This window comes from Bactrocera dorsalis, chromosome 2, assembly GCF_023373825.1.
Source record: "Bactrocera dorsalis isolate Fly_Bdor chromosome 2, ASM2337382v1, whole genome shotgun sequence".
NCBI lineage: Eukaryota > Metazoa > Arthropoda > Insecta > Diptera > Tephritidae > Bactrocera > Bactrocera dorsalis.
In genome coordinates, this window is record NC_064304.1 from 78,740,857 (window position 1) to 78,755,834 (window position 14,978).

The window sequence follows — 14,978 nt, forward strand, 5'->3', positions numbered from 1 at the left end:
CTGCTGCATTCTGCTTGTATCTTAATCCTAAAAATACTGACTTTATCACTCTGGTTTTTGATGATTTAACTCAAATGTCTTTTAATTTCTCTGTTAAACTAGAAAATAAATAAGTACGACACTCTTTAAAGAAGGTATTCTTCATTATGGACACCGATTTGACAGTAAAATTTTTAATAATTTATACGAGAACTTTTTTATCCCGTTGCAGTGGCAAATGCGGGTTTGGCGTTAAGCACTATTATCTGTAATTTTTAGTTCATGCGCGGAATTCAGTAAAGCAGCATAGCTCCCGAAAATATTTTTTTATAAAAGATAAGATAAGAAATATGTAATTCTAAATGTATAAAAACATACAGTCCACTAATATTAAATATCCATGTTCAAATATATAGAACATTAATACACATATACACAAACATTTCTTGGCTCCATAAGAAGCTTAAGTTCGAAGATGGGCAAAATCGGTCCACTGCCACGCCCACAAAATGGCGGAAACCGAAAACCTATAAAGTGTCATAACTAAGCCATAAATAAAGATAATGAAGTGAAATTTGGCACAAAGGATAGCATTAGGGAGGGGCATATTTGGACATAATTTTTTTGGAAAAGTGGGCCTGGCCCCGCCCCATACTAAGTTTTTTGTACATATCTCGGAAACTACCATAGCTATGTCAACCAAACTCTATAGAGTCGTTTCCTTCAGGCATTTCTATATACAGTTTAAAAATGGAAGACATTGGATAATAACCACGCCCACCTCCCATACAAAGGTTATGTTGAAAAGCACTAAAAGTGCGTTAACCGACTAACAAAGCACGTCAGAAACACTGAATTTTACGGAAAAAATGACAGAAAGAAGCTGCACTCAGCCTTTTTTGAAAAATTGAAAATGGGCGTGGCGTCGCCCTCTTATGGACCAAAAACCATTTCTCAGGAACTACTTTACCGATTTCAATGAAATTCGGTATATAATATTTTCTTGACACCCTGATGACATGTACGAAATATGGGTGAAATCGGTTCACAACCACGCCTTCTTCCAATATAACACTATTTTGAATTCCATCTGATGTTCTCTGTATAATATATACATTAGGAACCAATGATCGTAGCAGAATAAAACTTTACATAAATACGGTATTTGAGCTGAGGTATCCCTTGTGGAAAAATTGTCGTGATCGGACTACAACTTTTCAAGGCCTAACCTAGCCTAACCTAATTTTTCACCGAAAATATCGGTAAATCTCTCAGAATTTAATTCTAATTAATTTTACAGCAAAATAAAAAAAATATGTAAATGACGGATAATGAAATCTCGATTATCACTTTATCATGCGAGAGTGTAAAATGTTCGGTGACACCCGAAATTAGCCCTTCCTTACTTGTTTTTAGTTCATGCGCGGATTTCAGTAAAGCAGCATAGCTCCCGAAAATATTTTTTTTTAAAAGGTAAGATAAGAAATATGTAATTCTAAATGTATAAAAACATACAGTCCACTAATATTAAATATCCATGTTCAAATATATAGAACATTAATACACATATACACAAACATATCTATTCTTAAAATGCATTTGTCATGGAAAACAATAGCACTAAACAGACAATAACACAAACATAATTACTAAGGATAAAATGTTTGCATTTAATAACTCATGGGTTCTAAGAATATATTTAAGCAACCGTTTGTATATGTACGCACATGAAAACAAACCCAAGGTCACACAACCTATGTTAAAACAATAGGCAACTTACATACATATAAACGTACACATATACATATTTAGTTATTTAAGATATTTTGAAAAATAGTATATAAGGGTTTGGAATTCAAAAACAAAATCAGAATTAAATATTTCTTAGCTTATAAACGATCTTTATTTTTACCCCACCAGTGTTAAGAATCTAAAGAATCTGATTTAAGTTTTAAGTTTGATCATAAAAAACAAACAGTTTGATATTACAATTCAAACAATAATTATTAACCCTTCAAAAAAACTTTCGTTGGAAGTGTTGTAAAACTTCAACTTCTTAAATTTAATTTTGGCAGTTAAATTTGGCGGAATGAGCTCTCTGCGTACAAAATAAAATCTTGTAAAAACTGATTAGGGATTGGATATTTTTTTTTTATTTGTGTAGATGCAATTAACCCTTTCATGTAATTTGTTGCTTATAGGCAACATTGCATATTTCTGTCGATAACTCCTCGAAATATCAATATTTTTACAATCGGTTTTTTTTCGTCTCTAACGGATATCTGCGAGCACTAGTTTGCGAAGTTTCATGACGATAGCTTAACAGGTGTTCATTTGATAACTAGCTAAAGTTGCGTAAAAACTTGTGAAAAAGAAAGTGACAAAAATAAGCTTTGAAAAAGTTAAATAAAAAGTAAACTGACTGCCATTTCTTTATACAAAGTGGTTTATTTTATAAATAACAAGTAAGAAAATGAAATAAAATTTACAGAACAAAATTGTGTGTAATATTGTGATTCCAGGAATTTTATAAACACAATGTTGCTTATAAGCAACATTTGTCCAAAGTAACAATTTTTTTTTCTTTTAGATATGCGTCCCAGAGGTCTTACAGAATCAGAAATAAATAAAATTATCAATTTTGACTGGAATAATTCTGAATATGAGAATGAAGAAGAAGAAGAGGAAGAGAATTTGGAGAGAAACAATTGAAGAGGTGAGAAAAAAGGGAGAAAACGTGGAAATGAATTTGATAAATGAAATCATTGAAGGCGGTGGAAATGCTGATGAAGTTGAAAATGAAGTGCTCACAGAAAAAATTGTCAGTGAAACGTATGAGAAAATAAACCTGGATAGTTTGAGATGGAGGTCAGCATGCCTACCAGATTGCGAAACTGTTTGGAAAGATGAAACAATTTGTCAAGAAGTCAAAGATCCTGTAAACTACTTCAATGGTTTCTTCGATGATGAAATCATAACGAAGATTTGTACCGAAACAAATCTTTATTCTATGCAAACGAATGGCGTAGAGCTTCATTGTGCACCTTTCGAAATCAGACGATTTATTGGCGTACTTCTTTATTTGGGCGTGATACAAGTTCCAAATATGCGAATGGCTTGGACGCCAAACTTCAAATTATCAGCTGTTGCGGATTCTTTATCCAGAACACGCTTTGAGAAAATCAAAGGAGCCTTTCACCTAAATGATAGCACAAAACAGCCGCAACCAGGATCACCCGATTACGACAAGCTATATAAAATACGTCCATTATTGGCCAAACTGAAGGAGAAATGCAACAAATTACATCAGGAAGAACATCAGAGCATAGATGAACAGATGATAAAATTTAAGGGACGTCACAGTCTAAAGCAATACTTACCCATGAAACCCAATAAATGGGGTTTTACAAGAGCTGGAGTTTCAGGCATCGTATACGATTTTGCTCTCTATGTTGGAGACGGAACATGTCCATCTTTTGGATTGGGTATTTCGTCAGATATTGTGTTGTATTTGGCTAGTAATGTGCCTAGAGACAAAAATTAGAAGTTATTTTTCGATAATTGGTTTTCTTCCATAAGCCTGATGATTGCACTCAAAGAACGAGATATTTTAGCAGCAGCAACAATACGAGGCAATCGGATTAAAAACTGTAGCCTTATGAATGAAAATGACCTCATGAAAAAAGGTCGGGGATCATACGACTTCAAGTATGAAGCTGTACATAATTTAGCTGCCTGTCGCTGCTACGATAACAAAGGTGTGCAACTTTTGTCAAATTATATAGCTGAAAATCCGGTTTCACAATGCAGACGCTGGTGTCGTAAACAAAAAAAGTACATAGATGTACCTAGACCGGCTGTTGTTGAATGTTATAACAAGCACATGGGAGGTGTAGACTTGGCTGACATGTTGTTAGACTTATATAAAATCAACCACCGTTCTAAGAAATGGTATATGCGCATAGTTTACAGGTGCATCAGCACAGTGGTAGTCAATAGCTGGTTGCTGTATAGACGAGACCTAAAAAATCAAGTCACACGAACGAAATATATGACATTGCTGGATTTTCAATTATCCATAGCAAACGAGCTTCTTCACCCGTCTAATATTACGTCAATAAACCCACGTAAAAGAGGTCGTCCATCGGCAATACCTGAAAGAATGGAACCAGGTTCATCTTCACCAGCGTCGCCGGTACCATCTAACGTGTCAGAAATTTCAATGAGCTCTTCGCCGTCAAAGCGATCATACATAAGTGAACCTCCGAAGTCGATGCGTCTTGATCAAACCGGTCATTGGATTGAATGGGTAGGAAAAGGAAGGTGCAGACTATGCCAGACTGGTATTCCAAAATCTAAATGCTCAAAATGTAAGGTGCACTTAAGCTGTAACCCACAGAAAAACTGTTTTGTCTTATATCACACATGAAATGTATGAAAAGTAATAAAAAAAATGAAAACTATCAATATTTGTATGTGTTTGATTGTATACTACCATGGCTCAATGTTGCTTATAAGCAACATCTTATAACTCAAAAACCAGAAGAGATACAGGTTTGAAATTGATCGTTTCATATTCAAGGCTCAAATAGTATCCCCATATACTCAAAATACTTTTAAATAGGCCCAGTTTAATTATGACATGAAAGGGTTAAGAGCAATGCTTAATTATAAAAAATTGTTGCTCGGTTTCGGTGCGGATGGTGCAAGTGTGATGACTGGCACAAAAAAATCTATTGCGTAATGCACGGTAGTGTTTTAAGTTCTGCGAGCTTTAGAAAATTTTGGCATTATTTTTCATTCACAAGAATGCAGAAAAATTTGATTGATTTATGTTCTTATAAATGAAAGTTTAAATAATCCTTTATTCAAATTGAATTTTAATTAGCTTTTTCTTACCGAATTACCCTTAAAAGCTCCAACAATTTATCAATTGGTGCTTATAAAACTTATTGATGAAATCTATTTCGGGGCGGAAATTGTACTCCTTCTCGAAGAAAATGAAATTAAAAAAAGTTTCGATAAAGAAATTTTAAAATGTATAGAGTTGCTTGCACCAGAAAAAGTAATTGAAAATGAAACGTATCACTTGATAAACATTTTAAATATTTTCCTACTCTTAGATATGAAAATATACAAGAGATAGATTCTGAATGGAGGGAATTACTTCAAATTAACTTTCAAAAATATAGCCTTAGCTCACAAATGTATATTGAGAAGTTTTGCGCTTTTATTTTAAACTTAAAAAATTTTTGATGATAGTTCACTCCCTCACTTAAAAAATATTGACTTAACCGATTTCAACAGCGAATATGGAAAGAATTTTCTCTCAAATTAATGTAATTAAAAACATTAAAGTAAAAGTTGTAACAAGCTGGAAATTAAAACTTTACTTTAAAATATCAACACCATCAATGTTGAGATTGTTATAACTTCTTTATATCTCCCGCCTTCATTCAATATAAGCAACGAAATTTTTAACTCACTTTTCGACAAAACGCATCCAGGTTTTGAGCCGGAGATTATTTCAATGTCAAACATCCATCGGAATACCAAATTCCGCGAATTGTGCAAATGTGTTTCTCAAAATAACGTAAATGCTTTATCTGCTGGCAAACCCACATACTTGCCGATCAATCCCACCAAAATTCCGGATCTAATTGACTTCGCAATTTATACGGGCATAAACCTACAACATCAATAAATTTCCAATAATGAAGATGGGAGTTAAGATCATTCCACTCTTATTATCAATATAAATATGTCTGCCTGCAACAGGTCGAACATACGATTTTTCCAATTTTGGCTAAACATGGAAATAACAACAGATTTAGATGACAGCGGAAAACTTCAACCCAAAAAATACATCAAGCCGCTTCGTTAGCTTCTCCTCTTAATTCCTCCAAGCTATACTATACGAACAATGTGACATATTCAGATGAAGTTTTGTTAGATGGTACAAATAAAATAAAACTTCGAAGGATCTGACAGAATAGTAGACATCCGGTTGACAAAACCAGGCTAAACATGTCAAATGGACTTTCCTTACGTAAAACTGACTGAAGTAGAAGTGTCGCAGTTGAAAACTTCTCCACAAAATCGTTAAAACCATACTAAAATGTCTGGAAGAGAAACAATACTCTACGGCAGTTTTCTTAGATATTCAACAAGCTTGTTATAGAGTCTGGCACGAGGGGTTGTTACATAAAATAAAAATGAAACTACCAGCTCCACTTTATCTATTTATAGGTCTATAGGCCTGTATGTCATACCTAGATTACAGTAATTTTTTACGTTAGAACTAATGATGGCACATCCGGCATATACAAAGTCAAAACAGGCGTTCCGCAAGGCAGCGTGCTTGGCCTAACACTATACACGATTTTCTCTGCCGACATGCCAATAATAAACGACGTAAATATAACTGTTGCCACACAGACGGCACAGCCATTCTGCACCTGGAAACGAAATCTCTTTAAAGTCCTTTATAAAATCGTTTTATTTATTTATTTATTTTATTTTAATATAACCTGTAAATAAATTTTCGGACACACTAAAGACTCGTTGGCTGCAAAGGCTATATCCCTTATAGCCTTGAGAGACGGCAGTGTTAATCCGGATGAATCAGATCCAAATTTGTAGGTGAAAGATGTCAGCTATGCGAGTTTAAAACTCTCGTAAACAGCTGATTGTAATTTTTATAATATTTTCAATGAAAATGGATAGAAGATAAACATTGCGGTTGTTAGCTGACCAATTGTTACAAAACCATTTTTAATTACAAAGACACATCAAGACGTTATTTTTAAAACTGCACTATAACATAACATCATAACATAAAATTTCTTGTTTTATTATTGAAAATTTGAAAAACAGCTTTCAATATATGTCACAATAGATTAAGATTGGCCATTTTTAACAATGTTGCCAACGAAAATGCAACTAAGTATCTAAAATTTTGAGGATTAATTGGGAGTTAGCTACGGAGTTAACTTCACTAACTCTTGAATTAATCGGCATTAATGCTGCCGTATGTCAAGGCACTTCAAATGCCATTAATGTATTTAATGGATAAATTGCAATTTTAGCATCAATGCCAATCTTTAAATATAATAACATTTGCATATTGTTACACGACAGATTGTAAATAATATGAAAATATAAAAACAAAACTTTGCAACACATATACTTGTATGTATAAATAACTAGTCTAAACCCGAGGCTCCGCTCGCTTTTTGTTGTCAAGGATATCATTTATCGTGAAAGCAATATAATGGAATACATACATAAATATGTATGATGTAACAACATCTTCACAGCCTCTGCATCTGCATCGTATATCGTTACACATATTGTGATCAAATTGAAAGGTGAATTTCGTACATTTCATCTCCTTCAAAGTAATCCCCTCCCGCTGCAATACACTTTTGCCAAAGAATTTTCTAATCATCATAGCACTTGAAAAAATCCTCGTCGTGACGGCCATCAGGGCCTTCTTCGATTCAGCTTTTATATCCTCAATTGAGTTGAAACTGTGTCCTCGGAGTGGTAATGTAAATTTGCTGAATAACCAGAAGTATTCGACGCAGTACCCGTCGCGGGAAGCAAAGGAAGAGGAAGACCTCCACTCCGTTGGAAGGACCAAGTGGAGAAGGACCTGGCTTCGCTTGGAATATCCAATGGCGCCACGTAGCGAAGAGAAGAAACGACTGGCGCGCTGTTGTTGACTCGGCTATAATCGCGTAAGCGGTGTCTACGCCAGTTAAGAAGAAGAAGTCTAATTTTGACCCCTGTTACAATAGAGCCCTCCCGTAACATCTCGGATATAAAATTCAACGACTCTCACGTATTTATATATTGATTTATCGAGCTTTTATTAGGTGCCCCTTGCTACTGCTTTCGCCTGTGCTGAATTAGTTTAGTTTTGTACCTCAGTTTAATGCTGAGTATGGGCGCTTTTTATAATTTTTTGTGTTTAATGGCGTCGCCTATCTGCCCATCTACATTATACTTGTAAACATATATATATACACATATGTATATATGTAGTATTTTATACTTTATATGTTATATAAAGTTGAACTTCCTTAACTTAAAGTTCTCCATAATTCGAACTCTTAAATTGGCGATAGAAGTCAAATTCATAACAATTTCCTAATTCGATTTAAAGAAGTTCAACAGTATACAAGTATTTAATTGCTCGTATTCCTCTCCCCTGGTTGACGATTTGCACCTTAAGGTATTACCCTGGCTTTGATTCTTGCGAGTTACAAGAGTATAAAATCAAAATTCGGTTGCATCCGAACTTAGACCTTTCTTACCGCTCATTACGCCCGAACCACAGCACGAAAAGACGTGGAAATGTGAACGGGTATTCCTTTAGTCCTGGAGAAGGTCCTAACGGCGGCCTTTTTTGCAATATCACCCTCAATTTCGCAATTTATGTCTAAATTTATAACTCTAGACCGATTTGTCTGAAAATTGGTGATGAGGTAGCTTGGAACCTCGGAATTCATAAATAAAAAAATATATTTCAAAACATAAGCATGTGTTCAATATTTATGTTAGAATCATTTGAACATTTTTTTCGTCAAAAATACAAAATAAAATCAAATAGCTACTGGTAGGGTACAGTGTTTTTGTTTACATAAGAACCAATATATTTTTATACTCTTTTATGCTATTAAAATGTACCTAAAAGCTATGGTGAAGCGGAAATTAATATTTTTTTGGAAGAAAATAAAACACCTGATTTTGGAATAAACGGTAATAAATTATCTTTAATTTCAACTTATGATCTATTGTAGATATAGAAAAATGTGGATACTTCATAGTCCTTCATATATTCTAGACATATAGTATATCAGAAATTGGTTTTAAATCATGCACGCTTCAAACTTGGCTTACAAGTATTAATGTTACCCTCCATGTTTACTGGCAATCTTAGATAATTACGTGATCTGGAATCTACTGTCTTGAATGACAGTTATTTCATCATTTTTGCAGTGTATTGACTCATAAACTAGGTTGAGAATATTAGTTCATAAATAAATTAAAACTTAAATACTAAGAAAAGATATGAAACATTGTTATATTCAAAGTTCCTTTTAGTTTGATTTGCAGGAATGGCGATGGGAAATTCTTTCAGTTCATGAAGTGGCGCAACATTCTAATTATACATATTTGTACGATCAAACGAACCCACCTGACTGAAGTTCTATTGTAATTATAGTAAGTGTGTCGTCTGAAGAGATCAAACCCACTCACGCTGAAATTATGTAATAATAAGCAGTGATCATATATAAACAATCACTTTGGGGGTTGTCACTGTACAAATTTGATAATTTTCAATGAAAATCGAAATAATTAAATTAGGTTGTTCCAAGGGTGTAAGAGCCTTTTCCAACAAAACTCGTAACAGGAAGTAATATGCCCACTATATTGCTTAATGGGGCTATACCATTCTCACACTTTTAAAAAATCTATTTTTTCTTTTTTTTTGATAGTTCATACATTCAAAAATATCGTACAATATCGGCAAGTTCGTATATAGCTTGAATAGCTTTTGAATGGCAGTGACCACCCGCAGGTATAAAAATATATAGTTGAAAGTACTATGTTTTGTTTTGTTAATTGTCAATTTGGTATTACAAAACGACCATATTTTTACCTAAAGAAACAACACTTTTTTCAGAATTACGCCAATTTGTTAATTTTTGAAATTTTTCAAAAATCTTAAGTCATTGTATCGAAAATACCTTCAATTTTAATAACCTTTTTGAATTTTTTTATTTTAAAAACTCATTCGGCCGGAATCATGTCAGCAGTTGGGGAACTTTTTTAAAATATAGCTGAAAATATACCTTATTATGACCAAAACACTTCGAAACATTCTATCGGGTACTTTCTTTTAAAAAAAATTAACGAAAACCGCTTAATTTTCATTACACTTTCAGATAGTAACGCTAGTATGTATTGCAAATATTCTTCGAATGTCTATTTCTGGACGATATTCCTGAAAGGAGAACAAGTCTCAAGTAAATCATTAAAAAGCGGAAAACAAGACCGTGATTGCCAATTTGGTAGTGCCAAAATGCCTTCTGTTTTGTCATTAATTATTTTCCTGATTACTTTTAAAATAAGAGCAAACGGAGGAAAAGCATAGAACTCGAGATTGGAATAATATAATGTAAAAGCATCTATTTTTATAACCTCTGTGTACGGAAACCAAAAAAAGACAATTGGGCATTTTGTATTAACATTTCATGCAACAAGTTGATTTTTGGTTGGCCAAACCTGAGAACAATTTCTTTGAAAGCATAACCCGTTCCGTTTCTCCGTTTCTTCCGACTTAATGTGCGCTTTCTATCAACTTCAGTGTTTTGGGATAATTTAATCTACGTGGCTTGCATCCACAACTTCCAGTAGTAGCACCATTGCCAAATTTCTTTAATAAGTGCCGACAATTTCGGGTATTGTACTCGTATAATGTCTGTATTGTTAATGCAGCTGATTGCTGTGGAATTGTCTATCCCGAGTAAAATGTCAGCAGCTAAACATTTTTGTCTGTAGAAAGCCGCTTTAAACTTATGTAAGTAGGTTCATATGATGGTGGGAGAATTTTTCTACACATAATCAGAGGATAAAAAGTTTGAGCGATCGTGAAATATGCCAGGTGAGCTGCCTGATGACTGTGTCGTGCAAAATGGGATGTTATAGTTAGAAAGTCTGATTAAGTTGGCCATTAGTATCATATTTCAAAGAGACTCTGCATTCAATACTGCTGAAGAAGAACTCCTTGAGTCATTGTACATACTAATGTACTAAAAGTCACATATGTACATATATCTTATAGCGATAAGCTGATATTTTTGCAACCAGATGCTAAAGAATATTATAGTTGTGTTCACCTAACGGTTGTACTTATCACATAAAACTAAGTGAGATAGATACAGGGTTATGTACATACATACATATAAATGATCAGGGTGACAGGAAAGTGAAATCCGGTTGACTTTCTGTCAGTCCGTCCGTGCAAGCTGTAACTTGAGTAAAAATTGAGATGTCATGATGAAACTTGGTATACTGGTTCTTTAATAAAAAAAAGCTCGAGTATGTAAACCGAAAACCTATAAAGTATCATAACTAAGCACTAAATTAAGATATAAAACTGTAATTTGGCACAGGGAATCGCAGTAGCAAGAGACAGTTGTGGACAAACAATTTTGAAAAAGTGGGCGTGGCTACAATAACCAAAATCGGCCCAGCATCAATATTACAATAACTCCTACCGATAGTGTAAAAATGGATGAAAGCGCGATAAATCAAGAATTAAATATGCCAGAGGCATTAAGTTTTACCGCCGAGATGGTACACGAAAGCTTCATGAGGCCCGGTGTGAAAATTGGACGATGAGTGTGGCACCAACCACTTTTTGGTGAAATCCCATATCTGAGGACCAGATCAACCGATTTTGACAAAATTTGGTACGTTTTCATGCTCCTATATCACGTTGAAAAATGAGCGGTATCGGACAACGACCACGCTTACTTCCCATATAGCACAATTTTAAACTCCACTTGATTCGTTCAGTTTCCAGTACACAAATCAAAAAGCAATTAATACATTGGGATTAAACTTTGCACAAGTAGATGACAGATGAACTTTAGATGACAGAAAATTGTTCAAATCCAAGAAAGTTTAGTTTTTGAATAAAGCTTGTTAATAGAGCTTTTATTTTTGTACCTTAAAAATTATGAAAAGTATTGCTTTTTAGTTTACAGTTATTACGTTTTACATCGTAAGGTATTTCCCTGGCTTTGATTAATGCAAGTTGCAAGAGTATAAAATGTTCGGTTGCACCCGAACTTAGCTCTTTCTTACTTGTTTTTAATTGTCCTTTATAATCTCTATTTCCAATACTTATGAATTACTTACTTACTTGAACTCAAAAAATTATGCGAAAAATAGCGAATTTTTATTGTCCCAATACTGTACATTTTCAACACGTTTTTCTTTAAATAAAAATTCACTTAGTGAAGGTCACGGCTCATAACAAATTGAAGATAATAGATGATCACGTATAAATAAATATTATTACACACGTATTAATTAGTTTTATTTGATAACGAAAACTATAAGTGTACATATACATACATACGAGTACATACATATGCATTATACAAGTAAATATTTTAAAGCGTTGTGATTCGCATAAAATTTTACTGGACAATTAGCCCAGCAGAAAATTGAATTAAGAAGAATGTTGACCAATATTTTGGTAGCAACCGAATATAGAGGAGAGTTGAAATGATAAGAGTATTTTAAAGAAATATTGTTTCTATTTCTGTTGAGAACAGAAACCGGCTAATTCTCATTGTTAAGTTATTAAGAAGGATGGAAAGATATATGTGACCCTTGAGAAAGCCAGGAACCCAGCTAATGAACTTAATTTTGTAGTTGGTTCACGAATGTGAAAAACTATACCAAAAAGGATCAAATAAAATATAAATATACACAGCTATTATAATATGTACATATGAGTATGTATGTGTACATAAAATATTTACATATTTACAACTAATTATCACTCAGAGGAAATGACGTAGGTTGTTGTTCCTTATTCGTTAGAGAAATAATGAATTGTTCTTTAACGTATTACTGGGTATACGCATTTATTAATTAATAGATTGTGTTTTCGTTTAGGTAAATTTTAAATGATTTGCCGAATTTGAATTCAGTTCAATTTCTGAAATTCAACTAACAAGATGCCTACCTCTGCTGATAGTGTTTTCATTGCCCGTTCTGCGGGTATATCCGCGGAAGGTGTACGAGATCAATACGCCGACGGCAAAGCTGCTAAAGTTTGGGAAATATTTATTGGGGACAAAAATTCACGTACAGAAAATTATAAAAATTTCTTAATTGAATTACTTCGATCAAAAGGTTGCAGGCGTATCCTCGATGTAGCGTGTGGAACGGGGTAAGTTCATCAGCTTACTTGTTTATGCATTTACAAAAAAAAATCATAAAACTGATGCTCTCACCGATATCCAGTGTTGACTCAATTATGTTGCTGGAGGAAGGCTACGAGGTGGTTTCAGTGGATGCGTCCGACAAAATGTTGAAATATGCATTGAAAGAGCGCTGGAACCGACGTAAGGAGCCAGCTTTCGATCGTTGGAGTAAGTTGCTTCAATCCACAAATAAACTAGAAAGAATAGAATATTAAATATTTTTCCAATAGTAATTGAGGAAGCTAATTGGCTGACCTTGTACGACGATATTAAACCAATTGTTGGCGAGGGATTTGACGCTGTGATTTGCTTGGGAAATTCGTTTGCCCATCTTATGGATGATAGTGGAGCGCAGCTCAACCACAAACAAGCTATTCAAAATTTTCAAATGTGTCTTAAGACTGGTGGAATATTATTTATTGACCACAGAAACTACGATGATATATTAGAAACGGGAGACACACCCGCGAAAAGTATATACTACAATGTGAGTACTTATGTATACATATACGAGTGTTTTTCGGACTTTCAAGATATTTTATCAAAACTATAATATAGTATATCAATTAAGAAATTTTAATGTCCTTCCTTTCTTGAAAGTAAAACACTTTATCAATATTTACATATATATATCACCAACAGATTATTGAGTTTTTTTATACTTCGTAGAGCGAGGTGTCGAATACAAAATTCAATTTAATGCTCATTTATTAATAAGAACTAATTTGCAAAGCATTTCTTTTCCAAGTTATTCATAATTCGAAGAATCTTAATGTAGTATTTACACGATCTAATATTGGCTTAATAATAATCTGTTTATTAATTTATATATCACGTCGGTAATTAATAATGTGAACTCTGGCTTAATTATTTATGATAACGCAAACACTGTAGATTCCAAGAAATACGAGCTAATTATAATATTTACTAAGAATTATGTATGTAATGGTGAATGTTATTTTTTAAATTATTTTCAAATATCTTGTTAGTGTTTTTTATTATCGGAGTTGACAACGCAGAAAATGTTGGGAGAGATAACAGCAATGCAAATAAATACTTATTTAAATGTTTTAACATCGAGATGATAATATGAAATGACCTGACAAAAATATTTTATTTTGTGGTTTTGTTTTAATTTTGTTATTATTATATTCTATTGCTTTCATTAGTAGTGATAAACTCGGGCATACATTTTACCTTACTTTAATATAGGTTTTCATTTCCTTTCTATGTATACTCCAGTATTTCAAATAATCGTTTACTTATTAATTGTTTAATTTTATTTCAGACAAGTCACACTGCTGACATTAAAACCTCTGTACTTTTGTATTGCGGAAAACCTGCAATGGTTACCATGGACTACCTGATTGAAGGAAATAATTTGAGCAGCGAATTTCGGCTTTCGTATTACCCACACGCTCTCCAGAATTTTACCAAAATACTTAAAGAAATTTTTGGAGAGAAATCGAAACATAAACTATATGGCGATTTCAAAGAAATACAAGTTGAGAAGAAACCCGCCTTTTATATACATCTTATTGAGAAACAATGAATGAGTTAATGTTTCTTAAATGCTTTTAAATTATATAACTTTACATCGCCGTGTGTATGTGTTATCTATTACCACCTTAAATATTAATTTTATTAGGTACAATGTATTTGTAAACATATTTTACTGCAGTTTTGTAACAAAGACGAAAATTAGTTTTATTTCTAGGCAAAAAGTAAGAAAGGGTTTAGTACGATATTTTCAGGTGGTGGTAAAACTTTAGATTCACAATATTGGACATGAATTCACCATTCGTTATTCGATTATAACAATATATGGTATCTTATAAACCTATAGGCCCAACTATAATATGCATATGCAGCCGTATGTTACTGTCAAAAAATTAACGAAAAGCGTGTCAAATGCATAAGGAACGGAGAGTAGACTTTTGAATGACTATAATGTACTTACATGCAGAAGAGAAAATGGTTAAT

The 14,978-nt window shown here is 33.3% G+C and overlaps 3 protein-coding genes across 3 annotated transcripts in view; all 3 read left to right on the forward strand.

Annotated features, from left to right (window-relative positions):
- Positions 1–14,978, forward strand: part of LOC105232980 (intraflagellar transport protein 88 homolog) — a 268,695-nt gene that overhangs the window by 183,048 nt on the left and 70,669 nt on the right. The gene's annotated exons all lie outside the window — the stretch shown is intronic.
- LOC125776497 (piggyBac transposable element-derived protein 3-like) lies at positions 859–4,521 on the forward strand. Its single transcript, XM_049448819.1, has 2 exons — positions 859–2,444; positions 2,570–4,521. The coding sequence occupies exon 2, from the start codon at positions 2,642–2,644 to the stop codon at positions 3,521–3,523; it is 882 nt and encodes a 293-aa protein (XP_049304776.1). The 5' UTR covers positions 859–2,444; positions 2,570–2,641; the 3' UTR covers positions 3,524–4,521.
- On the forward strand, positions 12,709–14,696 carry LOC105228244 (glycine N-methyltransferase). The gene is made up of 4 exons (XM_011207983.4): positions 12,709–12,961; positions 13,036–13,163; positions 13,226–13,482; positions 14,284–14,696. Exons 1-4 carry the CDS (start codon positions 12,747–12,749, stop codon positions 14,545–14,547), a joined length of 864 nt encoding a protein of 287 aa, XP_011206285.1. The 5' UTR covers positions 12,709–12,746; the 3' UTR covers positions 14,548–14,696.

What these genes read in the sequence shown, in the direction of transcription:
- LOC125776497 (XM_049448819.1), top strand. Translation starts at nt 2,642, where the DNA reads ATGAGAATGAAGAAGAAGAAGAGGAAGAGAATTTGGAGAGAAACAATT.
- LOC105228244 (XM_011207983.4), top strand. Translation starts at nt 12,747, where the DNA reads ATGCCTACCTCTGCTGATAGTGTTTTCATTGCCCGTTCTGCGGGTATA. An exon ending in GATGTAGCGTGTGGAACGGG is followed by an intron (nt 12,962 to 13,035) that starts GTAAGTTCATCA and finishes ACCGATATCCAG; the next exon opens with TGTTGACTCAATTATGTTGC. An exon ending in GCCAGCTTTCGATCGTTGGA is followed by an intron (nt 13,164 to 13,225) that starts GTAAGTTGCTTC and finishes TTTTTCCAATAG; the next exon opens with TAATTGAGGAAGCTAATTGG.